Here is a 25,456-nt window from a genome sequence, read left to right as displayed (position 1 = left end):
CAAGAATTTCTGGCTCCAAGACTGGCCCTCTATTCATTATTCATTCTGCCTCACTGCACAGGCATAAATACAATAATATATGTAATATATGTATAATATATGCAGGTAGGGTAGCACAATAGACAGAGTGCTAGTCTAAGAAATCTAGCCTCAGACGCTTACAAGCTGTGTGATCCTGAGCAAGTCACTTAATCCTGTTTTTCTCAGTTTACTCGCCTATAAAATGAACTGAAAAGGGAAATTGCAAACCACTCCAGTATCTCTGTCAAGAAAACCCCAAATGGAAAGAGTTGGACATGACTGAAAAATGATTGAAGAACAACAAAAATCTAAAAATAATATAAATAAAGAAAAGGGAGTGAAATACAAGGGGATCACAAAAAAAGCTTTATGTAAAAACTGGTTTTTGAGCTTTTTTAAGGTTTGCGTCTTAAAGAAAGAGCAGAGATGGGGGGGGGGGGAAGTACATTCTAGGCATGGAGGATAACCAGTATAATGGCATAGAGACAGGAGATGAAAGGTCATGTGTGAGCAACTGAGATCAGTTTGGCTGGATAAAAGATTATGGATAATAGAGTAATAAACACCTAGTCTAGAAAGATAATGGAAGTCAAGTTTGAAGGTATTAAAAAACAAACAAAAGGTTTAGCCACTGAAATTTATTGAGAATGAGAGTGATATATGGTCAGTTTTTCATGTAAGGACATCCACTTTGGCATAAAGGATGGACTCAAGTGGGGAGTGACTTGCATAAGGGAATGTTCTAAGTACAGGGTGATGAAGGCTGAGTTAGTTAGGGAGAAAGGGTTGAATGCCAGAGATGTTGCAGAGGTAAAAAAGAACAAGATATAGTCAATGACTGAACATGTGGGAAGAAGGAGTATAAGGAGTTCGTGTTAATATTTACATTATATTATTGTGCTACAAGAAATGACAAGCAGGATGATTTTAGAAAAACCTGGAAAGACTAACATGAACTAATGCAAAGTGAAGTGAACAGAACCAGGAAAAAGCTGTATACAATAAAAGCAACAATGTATGATGATGGGGGTGGATAGGTGGTGCAGTGGATAAAGCACCGGCCCTGGAGTCAGGAGTACCTGGGTTCAAATCCGGTCTCAGCACTTAATGATTACTTAGCTGTGTGGCCTTGGGCAAGCCACTTTAACCTCATTTGCCTTGCAAAAACCTAAAAAGAAATCAGCTGGTCCAACAATGTATGATGATGAACTGCGAATGAAAAAACTAATAGTTTGAATACAGAATGAAGTGTACTAAAAAAAATACTTACATCATAAATCTGAGAGACCAGAAGAATGATTGTGCCCTCAATTGAAATAGGCAGATTTGCTTCCACTTTGGAAGTGTTGAGTTAGTGAGGTCCAACAGTCAAATTAGCTGTGTAAACCTATGTTCAGGTGTCAGAGGATGGTTGAGCTAGAGATCTGGGAGTCTTCTACAAGGATATAATAATTAAACTCACGAGAATTTAAGAGGATACTATGAAAAGAGATTTTAGGAAAGAGTCCTGAATTAATACCCATAGTTGCAAGATTTAAAATCATAAGCCAGAAAAGAGAGTTGAGGAGTGAGTAGACCAGTGGGAAGAATAGTTAAAGAAAAAAGATCAGTATGATGAAAACTCAGAGTGATGAACTCTCTAGTTAGAAGAGTATTCAATAGTGTCAAATGTAGTAAATCAATCAAAAAGAATGAGAAGAACTGAAAAAAAACCCCATCGATTCAGCAATAGGAAATCATTGAATAACTCAGGAATGTACTGTAAAGGGTTAACCATTATTTGAACGCAGTTTGAGAAAGAGAGGGAAGCTTGATGGGATGATAGAACTTAATGATGTTAGGGGTTTTCTTTTAAAGAATGGGGAAAACCATGGTATGTTTGAAGATGTTTAGGGAAGGAGAGACTGAAGGAGAGATTGAATAAGGAGAGACTGAAGATTACAGAGGAGGGATAATTAATGTTGAAATCTACCAGAGAAAATGGAAAAGGAGGGGATCAGTAGATAGAGAGATTGGCCTTCCTAAGAAGAATAATAGGTTCATTTTATTGTCAAAGACTTTGAAAAAAAAGGGGAGCAAGTGTGAAATATCAAGGGACTTTAAAATGAGGAAGTTCAAGTTTAATGGTCATCCCTTAACAAATAGGTATATCAAGGAAAACAAATTTATACATTGGACATATCTGAAAACTCATGTCTTATCCTATATCTCTAGTCAACAATTCCCTGCCAAAAAAAAGACTCTTCTAAAGTAATGATTGATTACTGCATTGATTAAAGTTTTCATATCTTTCAGAAGTTTTCCTTTACATTATTACACACAAAGTATTGGCTTTTTACTTAATTCTGCATCATTTCAAATAAGATTTCCCAGGTTATCTGAATCCCATATTCACCATTTCTTATGTCATGATTATATTCTATTAAATACATATACAGGTCTACTACTGTAAATATGAAACCCAGTGAAATATATTATTCAAATTCACTCTATTCAGTTATAATTATATGCAAAATATAGTAATTGGTTCCAGTTCAGTGGAAATATGTAATAAAAAGTTAAAATAAAATTTTATCTATTTCTTAATGTAATATAACAAAGGATAAGAAAAATGTATTTCTGATTCAAATTTATGACAAAAGAGTAGTTCTAGAAAGCAAATTTTTAAAATAGTTAATGTCATATCTAAATGGCATATTTGTCATTTAAAATATTTTAATAACTTAGACTGAACTGTCATCTCTTTCTTTCAATCTTCATAAAAACTCTAGAAGATACAGGGTTTTACCTACAAAACAGTGGATTTGTGTGTTCACATTCAAATTCATAAACCAAGTCTTTTTGGATAACCTGGAGCATTATCTAAAAATCAGTAGAACTTTAAATACAATGTTGTTCTTGTAATTTGTTTTAGCAGCTGGACTAAAAGAATTTGAAAATCAATTTGTGGTGCCCCAGGTTTCTTATTTGATCATCAAAGAACTGGAAGAAATCAATGACAGTAAACTCTTATCTATCAATAAAAGTATTAGGTCATCTATAGACAATTTAAGTCTGAATTTAGTTTTTCTTCTTTCTCAGGAACTTAAACTATAAAAGATATCCTTTTCAGAATAAGCCTGTTTCATAAACATTAAAAATTTGTTGAAAGGTATATCTACTTTTTCTTTACTATTTTCTTCAAAACATTTAGACATTTAACTGCTATATCCTTATTTGCTCTGCTTCTCCAGTACTTTGAACATTATGCACCTGAATTCAAGTTTTAAAGTACTGAACCAACCAAGGCTTGCAGTAAAAGTTTTCTCACTGGCCATTTCATTCCCATTTTCATGGAATAAATATATTTGAAGTTTTTATCTGAATGACTGCTCTGCTAAGAGGCACATGGTTCTGATCACAATCTTCACTTCATACAACTAAAAAACACTCCATTTCTATGACTGTAACACTTGCATTCCTTGTTGCAAACCATAAAAAGATGATTCGACTAACTTTCTGAAAAAATTAGCTTAAATGTTTTACAATATTTTATACCATAGAGTCAGACATTCTGACAACTTATCCTATTTTTTAGTTACTATGCTATTCAATTACATCAATTTTTTTGTTCTAATGTAGTAATAAGTCTCTTCTCTTTTGCACTAGCATTGTTTGTATTTGGAGTATTCTTTCTTTTGTCCATTTTGTTAATAGCTTCTAAAAATAATGCAATTATTTAATACATGCAGCAACTTATTCAAGTATAGACTAAATACAGTAGTATGCAATCCTTTTTTGTTTGTTTGTTTGTTTAGGATTTTGCAAGGCAAATAGGATTAAGTGGCTTGCCCAAGGCCACACAGCTAGGTAATTATTAAGTGTCTGAGGCTGGATTTGAACTCAGGTAATCCCGACTCCAGGGCTGGTGCTCTATCCACTGAGCCACCTAGCTGTCCCAGTAGTGTGTGTAATCCTTAACCAGTATGTGTTGCACAACTGAATTTTGATTTACATTAAATCTGACCTGTTATCATTTTATCTTTTGCTCTAAACTGAATTTCATATTATTCAAACTCAAGTTAATTTCAACCCTGCTAGACCAAGATTCTGTTGCTGATGTATAGTGCAGTGTAAGGGACCCCCCTAAACCCCTGGCAGCAATGTCTGGAATTTCTTTGGCCATTCCTCAATTGATGGGTCCCATTTTTTTGTATTTATAAGTTTTTTTCCTACTGTCTTTGACTTCTTTAAGAAAAGATTTTCGTAATGGTATCTCCACATCACTTGGGCAGAGTTCCAAAGTGTTTTTCAGAATGTTTGGATTAATTCACAGCACCAACTTCACATAAGTGTACATACCACAGTCCCTCCAACCATTTTTTTTTTTGCCATCTTTGCCAAGTTGGTGGGTTCCAACACTCTAAACCATACTAACTCCCTCAGGAAGGAAGGAATCTATTCCCAGATACCAGAAGAATGATAACAGAATCCAAATCTTGAATTTAAAATTTACCAAATAATTCACAACATAGATCATTCATTTGGCAAATGTCCCCTATAGATGATGTAAAAAACACATGTTCTGTAAAGGATAGCTTCCAAACTATTATCTTGTTCTTCAATCTAAGCTTTATAAATTGGGCAGAATGAGCTGCTAGAGTCAATAGAGACCTGTGAGTTGAGCTGTACACTTCTCCTCTGGAAAAAATAAAAGTCAACCCCAACCTCTCTCTTGAGGTGGATAAATATTTAATTAGCATGGTAACATCTTCCTCCTTTGCATCAGAAAGGCAAGGGAGGTAAACAAGGTTACCTTTGAGAATAAGAGAAGGTCTGCAGAATAAGACATGCAATTTTTGGACAGAGTTAATGTGGAAATTTGCTTGATTTATGTAATTTGATCTAAAGGGTTCCCCCCCCGTTTACAAATGGGGAGGGGAAATAAAAAAAGGAAAATAGGGATTGGGATGTGGGAAAAAAGAAAAGAATAATCGAGGCAACTTTTTTTTAATTCAGTGAAGAAAACAGAAGGATGACCAAAAAGATGAGACAAGCAACAACAAGCTTTGAAAAGTTAAGTTGTCCATATCATATATTTGAAATATAAAATAAATATGTAAACAACTACAAATATATATATATATATATATATATATATATATATAAATTTGAAAAGAAAACCACATAATAGAAATCAGCAGTGTCAAGTACAAGTACTGTGTATATGGAAATGTTCATTTTGTTTAGTATTTGATAAGTTCAAAATTTAAAATTTTAAATACTTAAAAGAAAAAGAATAAGCAAGGTCAAATATTTCTTGATCATATTAAGTGGAGAAAGTGCTCATTCTGGAGTCAGAGAACCTGGGTTGGAATCCTAGATCTCTTTAACAATAACAATATGATTATGGAGAGGTAGTTTCCCCACTCTGGGTCTCATCCATAAAATAAGGGAATCAGATAATTCCAAGGATCCTTCCAGCTCTAAACTACCCAATGTTCTTCCAATCAATAACCAGAACATTAAGAAAATATAATTGTTGTTCTTAAAAGCTCTAAATCAGTTACACATACTTTAGCTTTCCTTTTGCTCCGTTATATTTACAAACATTCCGATTTAGGGAAATCTCTGATGGATCATTAGAATTGAAGAAAAAGAGGTCATTTTGACTAAATATTAGAACCAACTTAAAATAGCAACATTACAATGGCTTTTCATAAACCCTCAAAGAAGCAAGGGATACTCAGAAGTCAGCTTTGGGGAAGATAGGGAGAAGGAATGAAACCAAGATGGTGGAGTAAAGGCAAACTTGCTTGAGTTCTCCTAATTTCTCCTTCAAACAACTTTAAAATAAAGCTTCAAAATGAACTCTGAAGTCACAGAACCAATAAAGGGACAGAGTGAAACAATTTTCCAATTCAAGAAAATTTAGGTCAACAAGAATGATCTCTCTCACTGAGATAAGAATAAAGCATAGTCCTGCAAAAACTGCACCCCTTTCTGACAAGCCCAACAGCAAATCTTGAGGGAGACTGAATCAGCAGTGGTGGCTTTCATAGCTCTCAACTGGGGGTCAAACAGCTGGTCAGAAGAAGGTCACTGGGGACCCTTTGCTAGCACTGGGTGCAAAACTATGTTGTACTTCCCACAGAGGGTCCAGTTCAGAATCCCAGGGTAAGGAAGAACACTAGGGAACCCTGGTCACAGTTCTAGGGCAGAAAACAGCCCTTGCTGTCACTCACAGACCAGAGCACAGCCAGGAGAGCAATGACCACACTGCCCCCTTAGATCGTAACACCTTGGAAGACCTTAAAACTTACAACTTCTCAGAACTAGCTCTGAAAAAACTAGTACAGAAGCTACACAGTACCCCCTTCACTGTGGGAAAAGAATCTAACTTCAACATAAAGTTAAAAGTCAAGAAATAGGCTGGGTAAATGAGCAAATAACAAAAAAAGGTTCCAACAAAAGAAAGTAACTATAGTGACAGGAAAGATCAAAAACACAAATTTAGAAAAAAGTCAAAAACAGCCATATTTAAAAGAAAAATGTGAATTGATCTCAGACCTGAAAAGAATTCCTGAAGGAGCTCAAAACGAACTTAAAAAATAAAATGAGAGATAGAGAAAAAATTGGGAAAATGAATGAAAGTAACGTCAGAATATAATGGGAAAAGGAGTCAAGAGTTTGGTAAAGGAGACATAAAAATAGAAGAAAATAAGACCTCAAAAAAACAGAATGGGTCAAATGATAAAAGAGGCACAAAAATGCCCTGAAATCTATGGAAAGGGGAGCAGTTTATGACTAATGAAGAGATGGAGAACATCACTAAAAACAAACTAGATGATTTTGATTAAATTAAATTAAAAAGCTTTTGCACAGATAAAACCACTGCAACCAAGATCAAAAGAAATGTAGTAAACTGGGAAACAATCTTTACAACTAATGTTTCTGACAAAGGAGTCATTTCTAAAATATACAGAGAACTGAGTCACATTGTAAAAAAAAAAGGCTATTCCCCCAGTTGATAAATGGTCAAAGGCAATTTACAGATGAGTAGATCAAAGCAATCCATACTCAAAAGAAAAATTGCTCTAAATCATTATTTATTAGAGAAATGCAAATTAAAGCTTCTCTGAGGTACCACCTCACACCTCTCAGACTGGCCAATATGACCAGAAAGGATAATGATCATTGTTGGAAGGGTTGGGGGAAATCTGGAACACTATTACACTGTTGGTAGAGCTGTGAACTCATCCAACGTTTCTAGAGAGAAATTTGGATCTATGCTCAAAGGGCAACAAAAATGTACCTACCCTTTGATATAGCAATACCACTATTGGGTCTATACCCTGAAAAGATGATGAAAAAGAGTAAAAACATCACTTGTACAAAAATATTCATAGCAGCCCTGTTTGTGGTGGCAAAGAATTGGAAATCAAGTAAATATCCTTCAATTGGGGAATGACTTAACAAACTGTGGTATATGTATGTCATGGAACACTATTTAGAAACCAGGAGGAATGAGAATTCAGGGAAGCCTGGAAGGATTTGCATGAACTAATGCTGAGTGAGATGAGCAGAACCAGAAAAACACTGTACACCCTAATAGCAACATGGGGGTGATGATCAACCTTCATGGACTTGCTCATCCCATCAATGCAACAATTAGGGACAATTTTGGGTTGTCTGCAACGGAGAATATCATCTGTATCCAGATAAAGAACCATGGAGTTTGAACAAAGTTCAAGGACTATTTCCTTTAATTTAGGAAAAAACTGATATCTTATTGTCTGATCTTGTTATCTCTTATACTTTTTGTTCCTTCCTTAAGGATATGATTTTAATCTCATCACACTCAATTTGAATCAATGTACAACATGGAAACAATGTAAAGACTGGCAAATTGCTTTCTGTAGGAGGGGTGAGGGAGGGAAATACTGTAAAACTCAAAATAAATAAAATCTTTAATTTAAAAAAAAATGTCCTGAAGAGAGGAATTCCTTAAACAGCAGAATTGGTCGAATAGAAAAGGAGGTACAAAAATGCTCCCTAAGGAAAATAATACCTTAAAAATTAGAATTGGACAAATGGAAGCTAATGAGCTCATAAGCCATCAAGAAACCAAAAAAATGAAAAAATAGAAGAAAATATAAAACAGGAAAAACAATTGTTCTAGAAAACAGATTTAGGAGAGCTCATTTAAGAACTACTGGACTACCTGTAATCCTATTTCAAAAAAAGTACCAAGGACAACTCTCTTGATATCCAATAACCAGAAAGTTAAAAAAAAAAATGAAATCCACCAATCACTTGCTGAAAGAGATCCCAAAATGAAAACTCCAAGTAATATTATAGCAAATTCCAAAGTTCCAGGGTTAAGGAGTAAATATTACATGCTGTCAGGAAGAAACAATTCAGATTCAAAGAAACAATTCACAATCATGATAAAACAAAATTTAGCAACTTCTACATTCAAGAATCAAAGGGCTTGGAATTAGAATTCTGGAAAGCAAAGAATTGCAACCAAGAATAACCTGCCCAGACCTATATAAAAAACATAAAGGAAAAGGACCCATATGGACAAAAATACCTATAGCAACCTCCTTGTAGTGGCAAAGAACTAGAAATTGAAGAGGTATCCATCATTTGGAGAATATCTAAACAAACTGTGGTATATGATTATGATGGAATACTATTATGCTATAAGAAATGGTGAACAAGATATTTTCAGAAAAACCTGGAAACATTTTTTGTGAACTGATGCAAAGAGAAGTGAGTAGAACCAGGAGAACATTGTACACAGGAACAGGAATATTAGGACTCTCAAAAGTTTTCTCCAGATTCACAATTTGAAAGCACTGATTCTGTGGCATTCAGTTTTTTTATAGTCAAATTCTGACAGCCACACATTGCTACTGGAAAAATCATTGCTTTTTTGGCAAGGTGATGTCTCTGTTTTTTATTATGTTGTCCAGATATGACATAGTCTTCCTTTCGAGAAGCAAGTAACTCAATTTCATGGCTGCAGTCACCATTTATAATAATCTTTGAGCCCAACGATATAAAATCTGATAGTGCTTTCATTTCTTCTCTTTATTTGCCAGGAAGTGATGAAACCAGTTGCCATGTTATTTGCATGTTAAGCTTCAAGTCACCTTTTACATACTCCTCTTTCACCCTCATCAAGGGGCTTCTTGATTCCTCTTAACTTACTGCCATTAAAAAGCATTTTCATAGCTAATATTTCTCCTGGAAATCTTAATTCCAGCTTTTGATTTATCCAGTCTGGCATTTCACATAATGTACTTTGCATATAAATTAAATGATGATGACATCTGTCCTCCTTTCTCCAAGAAGACCAAGACATCAGGAGGTGATGCCATGACAAACACGTACGTGAATTGGATTTGAGGGAGGTGCTATGTTAAGTCACTAGCCTCACTTTCACCTCCACAGTCATCTGGGTCCAATAGCCAGATATGAATCAGGATGACTGGAGATGGCCCGGGATGCAAGGCAATCAGGATTAAATGACTTGCACAAGATCACGTGATAAGTGTCAAGTATCTGAGACTGGATTCAAACTCCTGTCCTTCTGATTTCAGAGCTCTGTATAGTGCTCTATATAGCCTCGCCATACCCCCTTTTCTGATCTTAAACCAATTGGTTGCTCCATGTTTGGATCTAACTGTGGCTTTTTGGCCTATATACAGATTCCTCAGGAGACAAATAAGATGATCTGGTACTTCCATCTCTTTGAGGACTTGTCACATTGCTACATTTTGTTATAATCTACAGTCAAAGGTTTTAAGTATAGTCAATGAAACAGAATTAACTATTTTCTGGTACTCTCTTGCTTTCTCTAGAGAATCTTGGCAATTTGGTCTCTAATTCCTCTCCCTCTTTGAAAGCCAGGCTATTCTTCTAGTAATCCTCAATTCTCTTGTGGCTAAGCCTAGCTTGCAGAATCTTGAACATAATCTTGCTGGCATGTGAAATAAGCACAACTGTTCAGTAATTTGAACTTTTTTTTAGGATTGGGACATGAATAGGTTTTTTCCAATTGTTGTGTTTTCCAAATTTGCTGGTATATTGTGTTGTGTTTCCAATTGTTGTGTTTTCCAAATTTGCTGGTATATTGAGTTTGCAGCACTTTAACAGCTTCATTAAATAGTTCGATTGGAATTCTATCACTTCCACTAGCTTTTGTACTAGCAATGCTTCCTACAGCCCATGCTCCAGGATATCTGGTTCTAGATCAGTAACCACACTATTGTGGTTATCAGTGATGGTAAGATAATTTTGTATAGTTTTTGTGTATTCTTGTCACCTTTTCTTAATCTCTTCAACTTCCTTTAAATATCTACCATTCTTGTATTTTATCATGCCCATTTTTGCATTAAAATTTCCCTTGATTTCTCTGATATTCTTGAAGCATTCTTTCATCTTTCCCATAATATTATTTACTTGACCCTAAAATAGAAAATGAAGCAGAGCAGAGACTAATAAAATTTTTGCTGGTCATAAAAACATTATTTTTCATCAACTCAAAAGAATACTATATACATGAATATCACTATATAGAAAAATAAATGGGTAATAGAGGCATTAGATTGATTATATACTTTGCAGCCAAAGGTGGAGAAGCTCTATATAGCCAGCAAAAAAGTCCTGGAATTGACTGTGTATCAGATCATAAGCTTGTTATTGCCAAGTTCAGATTCAAACTGAAGAAAGTAGGGAAAATCATCAGACTATATAAATTTGAACAAAGTAACATCTCTTGTGGATGTGAAGTGGAGATGATGAATAGATTTAAGGGATTAGATTTGCTAGAGAGTGCCTAAAAATCTACAGACAAAGGTTCTCAATATTGTACAGAAGACAGCAACAAAAAAACATTCCAAAGAACAAGAAAAGCAAGAAAACAAAATGACTGTCTGATGAGGTTTTAGAAAGAAGAAAAGCAAAAGGGAAAGGGATAAAGGAAAGATATTCCCAAATGAATGCAGAGAATAGCAATAAGAGGTAAAAAGGTTTTCTTAAATGAGCAATATAAAGAAATTAGGAGTCAGGAAGACCTGAGTTCAAATTCAGTCTCAGATATTTACTAACTGTGGGATCCTGGGCAAATCACTTAATTCTATTTGACTCAGTTTCTTCATCTGTAATATGAGTTGGAAAAGAAAACAGTAAACCACTCCAGTATCTTTGCCAAGAAAGCCCCAAATGAAGTCATAATGAGTCAAACATTACTGGAAAATGACTGAACTGAAACCATAAGCAGCCAATTCATCATCTTCATCATCTCTAATATTTATATTGAACTTTTAAGTTGCAAAGCACTTTACAAATATCTTATTTTGTCTACACAGCAACCTTGGAAGGTAGGGTCTATAAGTTTACTATTTTTCTCACTTTTAAAACTAAGCATCCCTTGTAAGTTAGGACAAAGTTGACAGGTGATGTACAGAGAGGAAGATTGATTCTCAGGGGGAATACAAATAACCTGTGTCAAAGGCAGAATGCTATAATAGAAAGAGTACTGATTTTTGGATCCAAATCCAAGGGGTCTTGGATTTGAATCATGCTCCTGTCAATAATAACAGTTCATATAGTCATAAAGGAAAACTGGTTCTAAATAAATACTGATTAGGGAAATGCAAATTATAGCAACCCTGGCTACCACCTCACACATATCAGATTGATCAATATGACTAAAAAAAATGATCAATGTTGGAGGGGATGTGAGAAAACTGGGACACTAAAGCATTATTGCGGGAATTATGAACTGATCCAACCTTTCTGGAGAGCAATTTAGAATTATGACCAAAGGGCAGGAAAACCGTTCCTACCCTTTGATCCAGCAATACCACATTATTAGGTCTGTATCCCAAGGAGATCACAAAAAAGGGTAAAAAACCCACACGTATAAAAATATTCACTGCAGCTCTTTTTATGATGGCAAAGAATTGGAAATTGAGGGAATGCCCAACAATTGGGGAATAACTGAACAAATTGTGTTATATGAATGTGATGGAACACTATTCTATAAGAAATCATAAGAGAAAAGACCTCAGAAAAACTTGAAAAGACTTACACAAACTGATGCTGAGTGAAATAAGCAGAACCAGAATACTATTACACACACTAACAACATTGAGTGATATCAACTATGATGGACTTGTTCAATTCAGCAATATAATAATCAAAGACAATTCTAAAAGATTTGTGATAGAAAATGCCATCCATATCCAGAGAGGGAATTGTGTGGTTTAAATGCAGACAAAGCTTACTACCTTTAATTTTTAAAAGTTGTTTTAGGCATTATGTCATTTTCTCTCTTATTTTTTCCCTTCCCTTTGGATTTGATTTTTCTCTCACAACATGACTAATATGGATCTATGTTTAGTATAATTATACATGTAGAGTCTGTATTAAGATTGTTTTTGCCGGGGGAGAAGGAGGAGAAGGGAGCGGAGGGAGAAAAATGTAAAACTCAAAACCTTGCAAAAAATGATTGGTGAAAATTACCATTACATGTCACTGGAAAAGCAAATAATTATTTAAAAATAATAATAATAACAACTCAAATTTTTATCTCATTGCAATAGTATCAACAATTCTGTTTTTCTTATTGTCTTCATTTTAGAGATAACCATAAATAACTCACCAAGAGTCACACAACAAGTATATATTAATTTAAGGAAGAATCTAAACCAAATCCATTATGCCAAGCTGCCTGACTCTCCACAAATTTTATCACTATGACAACTTCTCTGAGTTTCAGTTTCCTCATCTGTTAAACAAAGGGACTTGAACTAGGTAATCTCTGAAGTTCTTTCCAGTCTCTAAATCCTATGAATTCAGGCTCCCAACCTCCAGCTCTGGAAATCATAAAATGAAAATTCTGTGGGGATTCTCCCAGCTAGAGTACAAGGGTCTGTTTTGTGCAAGGAGAAACAGATGGCTAAATCTGGAAGGAATAATAGAGATTAGCACCCATACTTTACAGTCTCTTCCTCAGACTCCAAAAGCTCATAGCTAAGGTTCTCAAGCATATTAGTCCCAGATCAAAAGAACCAAGAAACCTTCCACCTACCCTTGAACCTGCCACAAAAACATCAACTAATAACAAACTCACGCTTTCCTGGAATTGAGGGAGTAAGGTGATGCCTTGAAAGAAGAATTTGTGAAGCAATGTCTGGTTTTATTACAAGATTAATGTGAAATTATTAATGTGTGCCAGAAATTAAAGTAAAGACACTCTCATTTTATAAATACTAATTCTTCAAAAGGTTGCTCTGTCATCCTGCTACCTATATGTGGTTAGGGAATTTAATAAACAATTCTGCGTCTCGATTTTTTTATCAGTAAAATTAAAGGATAGACTAGATCAGGGATTCTTAAACTTTTGTGTGTTAATGGACCCCTTTGGAAGTCTGGTGAAGCCTACAGACTCCTTCTCAGAATGGTGTTTTTTAAATGAAAAAAAATACATAGGATTATAAGGGAAACCAATTATATTGAAATATAATTATCAATATGTTTTTAAGTTCATCTACTCCAGACTTCTGAGCTAGATGACCTCTAAGATTTTTTTTCAGGACTTTAAATCAATGATCCTTAGAGATCAATTTAAATAATAACTAAAATATAAGTATTCTTTCATTTCACTTAAATTATTATATACTAATTATATAACATATAATTAGACAAAACATCTTAAAATTGCTTGAATTTCATCTTTGTGGTATATTCACTTTTTTCAATTTTGATATTTGTGATTTGGTTTGATTCTTCCTTTTTTAAACCAAATTAATCAGTTGTTTTCTATTTTATTTAGTTTTGTCATAAAACCAACTCTGAATTTTATTTATTTAATTCAATATAAGCTAAACAAGTTGGGCTATAAGACCTATGATGGAATACTACTGTTCTATAAGAAATGATGAGCTCAATGATTTTAGAAAAACATGGAAAGATTTGAATGAATTGTTGAAGAATGAAATGAACACAACCAAGAGAACATTGTATATACTAACAGCAGTACTGTTTAAAGAATGACTTTAGAATAAGTTATTTTGACTAATAAAATATCCAAATTAATTGTAAAGGACATATGAAAAAAGATGTTATCTGCATCTAGAGAAAGAACTCATAAATGGAAGTATATATAGATTAATTTTATACACACACACACACACACACACACACATATTTGTGACTAATGGTAACCATGGTGGGGGGAAAGAGAAATTCACATGATAAACATTTTGTTGTGAATTTGAAATAACTAGCAAGTTGTAGGAGATTTGTTGTTTCATGTACAATCATCTTTTTAATTACACTATGTTAAGGAAGTGCTTGTCTTATTACCTTAAATGAAAAATAAAATTTAATAATGATTTTTTAAAAAAAATCAATCCTCAAAGGGGGAAAAAAATAACTAAAAAGTGTATTAGATATCCAGATCAAGACCAGCCTACAGTAGTTTATCTAAAGTTATTCATGGAGAGTATATTCATTAAATTTTCTTGGGAGCTTCTGATAAGAATATTAAGAAATTGTAGCGCTTATACGATACTTCAAGGTTCCCCACTTCTACCCCATTAAAACCTATTCCACAGGAAAGTTTAAAAACTTTTCCTGCTGCTCACTCCCAAACCTGAGAAACGAAAGAAAAAACAACTATCAAAGAAAAAAAAAGATAGGAGCAGCTAGGTGGCGCAGTGGATAGAGCACCAGCCCTGGAGTCAGGAATACCTGAGTTCAACTCCAGCCTCAGACACTTAATAATTACCTAGCTGTGTGGCCTTGGGCAAGCCACTTAACCCCATTGCCTTGCAAAAAACTAAAAAAACTAAAAAAAAAAAGATAGAAAGCCATTGAGTTGGTTTGGAAGAATGCAATATAGTGGTCAAGAATTAGAGCCTAACTTAGAGAAAGGGGAACAAGACAGAAAAAATAAGGTGCCTGCAAAGCTTACACTTTCAGTGAAATAAAGTCCATTAGGTTCCAAGGCCAGAGACCCAATCAATTTTCTCAAGAGCACAAATGCTCTCCTGGTTATTTTTAGACATGAAACGAAATGATACCCCTTTCAGGAAAACAACAAAAGAATCCCCATATTAACGTTCTTGCTTTAACAGCAGCTGTTAAACCCAAATTGCCCTGCCAAGACACAACCCGGCCCCTCACACCCCAAAACAGTTGACTATTTCCTCCATTATGTGTGTGTCTCTCTCCAGACCCTACAAGGTGACTGCTGCCCTAAGTCTACCTTGGGAGAAGAGCCAAGGTTCAGTTTCATTGTAAGGGGCAGAGGAGAGGCTGGGACTGAAGTAGAAATAAGATGCACAGTAAAGAAAAACTGATAACTTTAAGGAAAGACACAAATCCTCATCCAAGTTTCTTTCAGGTCTGGGTGGGGTAACTCAAACCAGTGGTAATAGGCTCTGCTTTGATTCAACTTATTTCTATGATGGCTTTGTCTAGACTGCAAAACTGACCAGGACAACCAGTTACCTTGGTCCTTCAGCCTTCACAGATGGGGAAGTCCCACCAGGCCACTTGGGATCTCCCCCCCAGTTTTCCTTTAGGGGTAAGTGTGTAAATGAAATCCCAACTATGTCTGCTATAAACCTCAAACCAACATCAGAGCCCTCTCTATCCATCAACTATGTCTCCTACATCAGAATGTGAGGTCATTGAGGTCATGGACTGTTTTTTGCCTGTTTTATTTTACCCCCCAGTGTCTGATGATTAGTAGATTCTGAATGTTTACTGACTGACTCTTAATTGTTAATCTAAGTAAAAGAGAAACTCACTCTCAGAACTGATTGATTATAGGCAAGTCACTTTAATTCATCTGGAAAATCAGACGTTAAGATTAGGTAGGTTCCTTCTTTCCAACCAAGCATTTACTGTTAAATGAAAAGTTCTGTGTCTGAATGATCTCTCCAGTGTCTTCCAACTCTAAAATTCTGATTTTTTCTAGTAGTAAAACAGGGCCAAGGATCAAGGTCAGAATTCCTTCTCCTATTCCAAAGCTAGAACTTTAGTAGATTTGCAAATATTTTGTTTAACAATTGTCCATGGAGAAAAAGAAAAATGATAACTCACTGTTAAATGCTCATTTAAGGGCAGTTCAGTGACACAACGAATAGATTCAGGGCCAAGAGTCAGGAAGATCTGAATTCAAATATTGTCTCAGGGGGCAGCTAGGTGGTGTAAGTGGATAGAGCACCAGCCTTGGAGTCAGGAGTACCTGGGTTCAAATCCGACCTCAGACATTTAATAATTACCTAGCTGCGTGGCCTTGGGCAAGCCACTTAACCCCTCTGCCCTGCAAAAACCAAAAAAAAAATTGTCTCAGACACTTAGCAGTTGTCTGGGCAAGTCACTTAAACCTGTTTGCCTCAGTTTCTACATCTGTAAAATGAGCTAGAAATAAAAATGGCAAACCATGCTAGTATCTTTGCCAAGAAAACCCTCATGAAGAGCAAGAAATGACTGAAAAATGACTAAACATAAATAACATACAACTTATTTTATACATACATTACTTATTTGAGCAATACAACAACCTTGAAAGATAGGTATCAGTGTCATTAGCCCTCTTTTTCAAATGAGGAAATTGAGACTCAGAAAGTCCAAGTAATTTTCCCAAGACCATATTATTAGTAAGTAGCAGAGTTGGGAATCCTTGACTCCTACACTTTCTACTCAAGCACACTATCACCAGTTTCTAGCCTGATTCCTCTTACCCTGGACAATGAAGAATTATTTTTTAAAATGGGGAATAATCTTCATGATTTCCATTTTTCCTAATTTAATCATCCATTGATGTAGCAGCAGATATTAGTCCATATAGTCAAATCTGTATTGGTAAACAAGAAGCAACAAGATAGGGTGAAGAATGATTAGCCACACATCATTGTGATCTTTAAAAATCATTTCCCTGGGGTGGCTAGGTGGCACAGTGGATAGAGCACCGGCCCTGGAGTCAGGAGTACCTGGGTTCAAATCCAGGCTCAGACACTTAATAATTACCTGTAGCTGTGTGGCCTTGGGCAAGCCACTTAACCCCACTGCCTTGAAAAATCTAAAAAAATAAAAAAATAAAAATCATTTCCCTGTATTCAGAAGAGACTGATGAAAAGGAATCAAGCTCCAAAATAAAGCAGCTAAAAGACAGGAAATTTAGAAGATGCCACAAGGAAACACCAGGCAGAGGCAGTCACTACCAACAAGGAGGTCAAGATTCAAGGAACATCAAGGCAGAAGCCATGTTGCTGAACTCTCTTGGCTTCCACCACAGGTACCAAGGCAAAAGTAAGCCTATATATCCCCTCTCCCATCCCAGCACCCCTCTTTCCAAGTCTTTCTTGGAAGCCTGAAGTTTTTTCCCATTAACAGGAATGGGGAATCTACTTACCTGTCTTTGTTTAAAATGATTACTTTGTATAACTAATGGTAGCTCCTGGAAATTATTAGTTCAGTTGTTCTTATTAGGAATGCAGCTAAAAAGAAGCAACTGGGGTGGGGTGGGATGAGGAATATCCCCAGAGAAGAGGAAGAAAGAGCTAAAACTGAAATATTTCCCCCAGAAGCCCAGTCTCTGACTGGGTACCAGAACTAACAAATAAAAAGGTAAAAAGAGTCAGATATATTTTGATAATACTTTCCAGAGTGAAGAAGGAGCATTTATGCTAGAAAACTCATCTAAGCAAAAAAGTTAATAGTAGGGTAAGGGTCCATTCCTTCTAACACTACCACACTTATGAGCTGAACCCTTATAAACTGCCCAGTGGATTAGCCTCCTAGGAATTCAGCTGGATTTTTTTGAAGAGATTGTCAGACTACAGAAAACTATCAGATATAGGAACAACCACAGAGAACATCAGGTTCTCTTGATCCCCAGAGCAAAATACCCTCTGTAATCCTAGCATCTCTTCCATATAGCCTTGCCCTTCTCTGGCCACAAGTTTATCCCCTGCTGACTACTGACCTATTTTTACCATGAGGATTCTGCCCAAAGTACGGAAGAGACAGCTCTCAGACTCTCAGAGCATCCTTTGCCTTGATAGAACATGCACTGAATCAGAGGAAAAACAAGACTATGGAGAACAAAGTCCCTCCCCAGCACTTACCCATGCATAACACCACTTGTCTCACTGTGGTTTCTTTCCCTCCTGACTCTGACACATGGGTCTAAAGAAAAGAAAAGGAATGAAGAAGCCTTTTCCAAAAACCAACTCAAATCTCTAGAAAGGAGTTAGACTGAACAAAGGGAGACCTTATGCAAATTATTGTGATTATCCTCTACATCATAAGGTCTGGGAATTGGCTCTTACTATAGAAACTTTTGCTACCATCATTTCCTATGCTGGCTTCCTCCAGCCTTAGGAGTTTAAAGGGCAAAATTTGTATTGGGGGGAGGGAGGAATGAGAGAGGGGCCCTTGCGGAAGGCACCAACTTGTTTTTGTTTTGTTTTAATTTTTTTAAAAGGAAAACTGCAGCACTCAGAGCATGGAGTCCAGCCAAGCCCAAGGCCTGAACTCAGTACACATTTCCTTTGGTCTGATTTCCTCCTGGTGTACTTCAATCAAGAACAAAATTTTCTCCTCATTCCAAATCCCTGGTAGTGAACAATTGCCTGGCATACAACGTGATTTGAATTTCTATGCTACTCAGAAGACTTTTGCCACAAATCTATTCTAGACAAATGGACAGTAGAATCAGAAACACTGGTTTCCAGTCTTTATTTTACCCCCAAATTCTTCTTTAACTTTGGCCCTAGAATTCATCCCCAGAACACAAACAAGCTTTAACTTTGGCCCTAGAATTCATCCCCAGAACACAAACAAGCTTACTAATTTGATGTATTCTAGTTGTATAGGAGTTTATTTTTACTAGCATTCTCATTAACACCCAAAGATAACTGCGGTTGATTTCAAGACCAGCTCTTCTCCACCAAAAACCAAAATTACATTTGACACAAATATTTTTCACAGCAAGACCTGAAGAACTTTTATTTAACAATCTGAGTAAGTGGATACATGTTCAGGAAAAGGAAAGTCAAGGGCTTAGATGGAGCAAAAAGAGAGCTGCTACAAGTTCATGGGGATGAAGAGGCCTTGGATTCATTCCATCATTTGACAAATATTTTTAAGCATCTACCATCATTTGCAGATACTAATGTTCTTGCTACGGTATTCTTTGTTAGGAGAGCTTGAAAGAGGATGATATGCAACCCTATGTGAACTGACTTGCTTATTCTGCCAGTGAATGATGCAACAGGAAATTTGCAAAGGCAGCTGAAAAAAGTCAGAATCAGGACTCCAAAGCCCAAAAAGAGATGGGCATTAATGGTATCCCAGGGCACATCTTCTCTAGTCTTCCTCAACTTCCTGGGGTTTTAAGACAGGAGAGAAACTTGATGAAATAAAGCAAATTTTCTGTCTTTTCATACTATCAGAATGAAGTCCTCCAAATCCAGTGATTCATTCTAGATGCTTCAGGACAACATAATATTCACTCTTTGATCCCAATAACCATTTTAGAGCATGGTACAGAGATGTAACCCAGGCTAGTGGATGGAATACTGGAATTAGTGTAAGAAAGACAGGTTCAAATCACATATAAGACACCTATCAGCTGGGTGACCATGGATAAGTCTTGCATAACTTCCCCAAGCCTCAGTAGAGAAAGGGGGATAGTAAAAGAACCCATCTCCCAGGCTGGTAAATGTTTAACAATTAGCTAGCGTGAGGGGCAACAACATAATTCTAAATTTAATATGCATCATTAACATTTTCTCCATCACTTTCTTAAATTCAATCAACAAAAATAACAAGAAGTCCTGATTTATAGTTTTTGCAAATTTTCAAGGTGTAAATGCTCACATTTAAAATTTAACATTTGGAAGAGGCTTGAACATGTCCCTGGTTGTTATATGTATCAAAAGAAATAGTGTATATTTACAAAGACAAAGAATAAAAGAAGTATATAGGGCAAGAGATAGGGAATGGGGGAAGGAGAGAAGAAATGCTACAGAAATTTTGATGTTTCCTGATAATTAAGTGATTGCTTTGGAAATGACATACAAAATAAATATTCAGCAGGCAATCTATTTGGGTCAACACTTTAGGTAATACGACTCCAATAACTTGCCTCTATTTTCTCTAAAAGGAAACTAGGCCTATACCTCTTCTGACATTCTTGTGAGGTCTATAAGGAGAAATATAAATAATATATAATATAATATATAAATATATATATAATATATAAATATATATATATAAATAAATATATAAAATAATATAAATAAATAATTCCACAAAAAAAGAAATTGAGTTAATAAAAATAGTGAATTCCACAGTAAAGACACAAAGCCTTTAATGAATTCTTTCTGTTAATTTACTAAACATTTACTAGCTACCTATGTACAAAGGAGTATTTTAGAGCTGCTTGTTGTTTTAAGTCATGTTCAATTCTTTGTGACCCCATGGACGATAGCATGCCAATGCTGTCTATGGGATTTTCTTGGTTAAGATACAGAAGTGTTTCCATTTCATTCTACATTGGATTAAGGCAAACAGAAGTTCAGTGACCTGTCCAAGTCACACAGTTAAGAAGTATCCAGGTCCAGGGTTCTATCCAGGGTGCCATCTAACTGCTTACGGAAGCTACATATAGGAAACATTTCTTTCTCTCAAGGAACTTAAAATCTAGTAGGGGAGATAAGATGTGTAAAAATAATGCAAATAAGAATGTAGCAAGTATATAAGAAGAGCATAAAATATGATAAAATCAGACTAAGGAGAATTCACTTCTAGTTGACAAAAATGGGGGAAGGCTTCATGACAGAAATAAAATGTGGGTCATAAATTGAAGGAAAAAATAGAGGGAGATTCAAAAAGCAAAGATGAGGGAGAGGGGAATATAGGTTACTCAGAGCATAAGGAGTAACCTGAGCAAAGGTAAATAGATGGAAATGTGCGCGCTAAGCACTCCAATGAGTAAGTATTAAATGTTAGTGGCCATGCCAGTCCATAGGTATTAAAAGACAAAACCTGAAACAATCCTTAAGAAACTTAAATTCTACCTCATGTAACAAATGTACACGGACTAAATATACAAACAAAAACACAGTACAGTAGTTTGGGGGGAGGAAGGAAGGAAGGAAGCACATATTTGTTAAGTGTCTACTGTGTTAAAACATTATCTTATTTAATCATCACAACAACCCTATTTTGTAGTCGAGGAACCTGAGGCAGAAGTTAAGTAACTTGCCCAGGGTCACACAAATAATAAGTGTCTAAAGGCTAAATTTGAATGGTGGTGGGGGGGGGGAGGTGGGAAGGGGGAGAAGATCAGGAAAGACTTCATATAAAAAGTGATACTTGAGCCTCATCTAGAAAGAAGAAAGGTGGCCATGAGATGAGGATGAAGAGGGAGTGCATTCCAGGCATGGGGAACAGACGGTCACTGCCAAGGAACACACACCAAAAAAGAGGAAATGTAGTATGTGAAGAACAGAGAGAAGTTCAATTCTGGTGGATCAAAGAGTGAGTGTGGGAGGGGAATAATGTACAATGATCCTGGAAATGTTGATTATTTTCTTTAATACAAAACCATCTCTTCATTCCTGCTATAAACCCCACCTGAACAAAATGGAAGATCTAAGGAGAGAAATACAATGCTGTATTCATATTTGAAATTAAAATATTCATGTTTTAGTATTTTATGTCAATATTCATTAATGAAGTTGATATTTTACTTTTATACTTTAATAGTATTCCCCCCTGCTTTTTTAAAAAAATCTGGGTCTTACCACCACTTCCCATCACTCTTAGATTAAAAGTATAGCATAGACAAATCCCACTACAGATCACCAAGGAAGCCTTGATCTCCTTTGTTGCTCCTCCTTAGGCAGATTTAATGAGGATTTAGACCACTGCAGCAACTCAGAACTCCCCAATATGATCCATTTGCCTCTACCTTCCCAGTAGCAGAAAATATAGACAGGCACGTACAGCCATACCCAGAAATGCTATCATTTTTGCCATTTTGGAAAAATTTATATAGAATTTGGATTATTTGTTTTTGAAGAATTTAAGGTGCCTTTTTTATAAGGCACCATTCATGGACTGATTAAGTTCTTGTAAAATTGATTTACTTTGTTCTCTATTTCCTGTTTTGTCCATTTAACTTTTGTAGAGGGGAGAAGAAGAGTCAAACCTGGAACTATGTACCCAGTGAGGAAGTTCCCTCTACCAGTGCCTATCAACAACTGCATTTATCCATTTATACTAACAGTTTTATCCAGTTATGCTGACAACTATTTGTATTAGTCTCTGATATTTCTTAAATTCTTTTCAATCATTGTAATTTCCCTGTGTTTCTGATTTTAGTTGTTTGATTGGTATGATACTTAGTCTGGAAAGAAGCTTGAATGCCAGTACCAGGAATCTGAACTTAATCTGCAGATTCTAGAGCTGGAAGAAGGTACCTTAGAAGATCCTCTAATTCAATCTCCTCATTTTACAGAGGAGGAAACTGAGTTCCAGAGAAAGTGACCAGACTGAGGTAGTAATTAATTAGCAGAACCAGGATTCCAAATCACATCCTTTGATTCAAGTTCATGTTCTTTTCATCACATTACTCAGTAGGCAATGATGAATGATAAGAAAATGGGATTCTATAGTAGAAACCTGATCCTGGGTTTATTCTTGGTGTAGAAGTTCTTCCCTTGTGTCAACTCTGATGGAATTTGAAACATTTACAATTACAACCAAAGGGCTGGAATTCTTGACAAATTATTAGAATAAAATCACCAATCTCTCTTTTGCTCAAGTTTTCAGGAAAGAAGACCCTCTCTGGCCACTTGGGACACACAGTGAGTAGAGAGACGCTAGAGAATTCTGTGTGGTAGACTTTGTTCTAAGCATTTATCTCATAAACTATGGACACTATAGTGATTCCCATACCAGCACTGCATACTACATCACATTAAATTATATATCTTAAAAAGATGACTTTTCAGCCCATTCTCCTACCTGTTCTTGGAGCTCTGCTACATAAAGAGAGACAGAGATGTAATGAAAACAGAGAGAAAATGGGAAACAGTCTTTCTTCAACCCTGGTGTAATGATGGAGTGCTCTGACACTGTTCAGAAGTCAAGTCACGATAACAGACTGCCTTCTGTGGGGGTTCGGTGAAAGGAAGCAAAATTAGGGGGGGGAATTGTAAAATTCAAAATAAATAAATAAATATTTTTTAAAAATAAAAAAAGAAGTCAAGTTATAGTCAAGTCACAAGTCATCTTGATGGGAAGAGAACCAAAAACACTATCTACCAGGATGGGTAGAGGGTTCTGGGGACAGTACAGTATAAACTGGGAGCATGATTGCTGCCTTCAATCAGTGGCATATGGAAGAAGGAACAAACTTACTCTGTGGGACCAGAGAGCACGACATGGACCAAGGCATGGAAGTTAAAGGGGCTCAGGTCTCTCTATTCCATCATAATGAGGTTCCCAAACTCGACAGCAGCTGGAGAGCCACAGTAGGATATCTTGAAGTATTTTAAATTTTCAAGGGAAACAGCAATACTCATCAACATCTGTCAGGCACCTCAAATTACCAATTCAAAAAAAGTTCACAGTTTCAGCATTAGATCACACTATTCCTTTCAATGTTGTTCTCAAATGTTTGAGATATGCTTTTGTTTACTTGTTCTTTTGGCTACTTCAATAACCTCGAATTTTCTCATTTGCAATGTCAAATCTTTTGGAAGCTCAGTTTTTAGAGGTTGCCATGCTAAAAAAAAACAAAAACTGTGTGAAAGTGTCAACATGGGACCAGAAATGAGCCTGGTAGTAGTATCCAATGATTCCAAGGGTTAAGAAGTTGCACAGAGTCCATTTATGAGGGATTGTGGTTATTTAAGGATGAAATAAAAATATTATTTTCCCTTTTAATTTATAAGTATTATATTTTTATATGGCTAAAAAGTTGTTATGGCATATTTATTAAGTTGTTTGGAGGTAACTACTTAATGAACAATTATGAAGTAGTCTTCTTGGGCCACCATGAACTAAAAATGTTGGGGACCTCTAACTTAATGATTAGCTCTGCCTAGAAATATAATGAGTAAATTACTATATCCAAAAAGTTAATAAACTGCACAAACTCTTTGACCTAATTATGCCACTATCAGGCCTATATCTCAAAGAGATCAAAAAAAAGGAAAAGGATCTATATGCACAAAAGATATTTATAGCATTTTTTTGAGTAGTGGCAAAGAACTGAAAACTAAGAAGGTGCCCATTACCTGGGGAGTGGCTGAAGAAATCACAGAATATGAATGTAATGTTATGGGGAATGGCAAAATGGACTTAGTTTCAAAGAAAGCTAGAAAGAATTCTATGAACCGAAGTTGATCTAGATTTTTTTCCAAGATGCAGAGTTAAGTGAGTAGAATTAGGAGAATTTACACGATGACATTTTAGAGGAAAAATAACTTTAAAAGACTTTATCCCTGATCAGTGCAATAACTGATGAAAAGCTCAAAAGACTAAAGATTAAACACACTACCCACTTCCTGACAGAAAGGTAATAAACTTAAAATGTGGCGAAAGACATCCATTTTTAAACATGGACAATGTAGGAATTAGTTTTCCTGGACTATTCACATGTATGATAAGGGGTTTTTTTGGGTTATTTTTCTGTCCATTAAATTGGGAGAAGGGAATAATGAAAGAGGGAAATAATATGGCATGTAAAAATGTTTTAATTGTTTTTTCTTTTTTTTTTAAATCAAAAGTGGTGAGCTTGTCATAACTGTTTCAGCAGAGTTTCCACCTAAAGAGAGATTAAATAGAAGATTATCACTCTTGGGAAGTTGACTGAATAACCTTTTTCATCCTTTTTCAAAGCTATAGCTCTAAAATTTTACCATATAGAGGCCAAAAGAAATCCAGGACTTGAAAAGAAAGTCCCTGATTCCTTCCCTTTACTCTACACTTCTAACTTCCTGGAAATGACAGTAACAAATAGGGTGTGTTATATTCATCTAAAAGTACTCAATGGAGATTTTCAATATCCTTCCACAAAACTTTTGCTCACTAAATACTCGTTAAAGAAAGGAATTTTACTTGGTTCATCAGAAAGCTTTATCTTCCCAAACAGATTGCTTAAATCCAATCAGAATTCAATTCCTCAAGGATTTATTCAGAGTCCCCTACGATACACAGGTGCTGATTTAGGCACTAACATGTAAAAATTAACAACAACAACAACAACCAAAAACAACTAAATACACTCTGCCCCCAAGGAATTTATATTCTACTGGGAATCTAGCACAAGGTCAACCTGGCTAAGCCACCCACACTTACCAGTACCAATCCAACAGCAAATTAGATTTCCTAAAAAAAAATT

At 35.6% G+C, this 25,456-nt stretch overlaps 1 protein-coding gene across 5 annotated transcripts in view; it reads right to left on the bottom strand.

Moving 5' to 3' along the window:
• The window catches only part of AATK (apoptosis associated tyrosine kinase), a 209,951-nt gene that overhangs the window by 171,791 nt on the left and 12,704 nt on the right, over window positions 1–25,456 (bottom strand). Inside the window, exon 1 of one of the 5 annotated variants that reach the window (XM_074224943.1) lies at window positions 18,162–20,234. The exons of the other annotated variants lie outside the window; for them this stretch is intronic. Coding sequence (XP_074081044.1) covers window positions 18,162–18,165 — 4 coding nt within the window. The 5' untranslated portion in view covers window positions 18,166–20,234. Of the gene's footprint in view, window positions 1–18,161; window positions 20,235–25,456 lie in introns of those variants that run through there. 5 annotated transcript variants of the gene reach the window in all.

Source organism: Macrotis lagotis, chromosome 2, assembly GCF_037893015.1.
Source record: "Macrotis lagotis isolate mMagLag1 chromosome 2, bilby.v1.9.chrom.fasta, whole genome shotgun sequence".
In the NCBI taxonomy this organism is placed as follows: Eukaryota; Metazoa; Chordata; class Mammalia; order Peramelemorphia; family Peramelidae; genus Macrotis; species Macrotis lagotis.
This window is presented reverse-complemented; position numbering and strand designations above follow the sequence as displayed.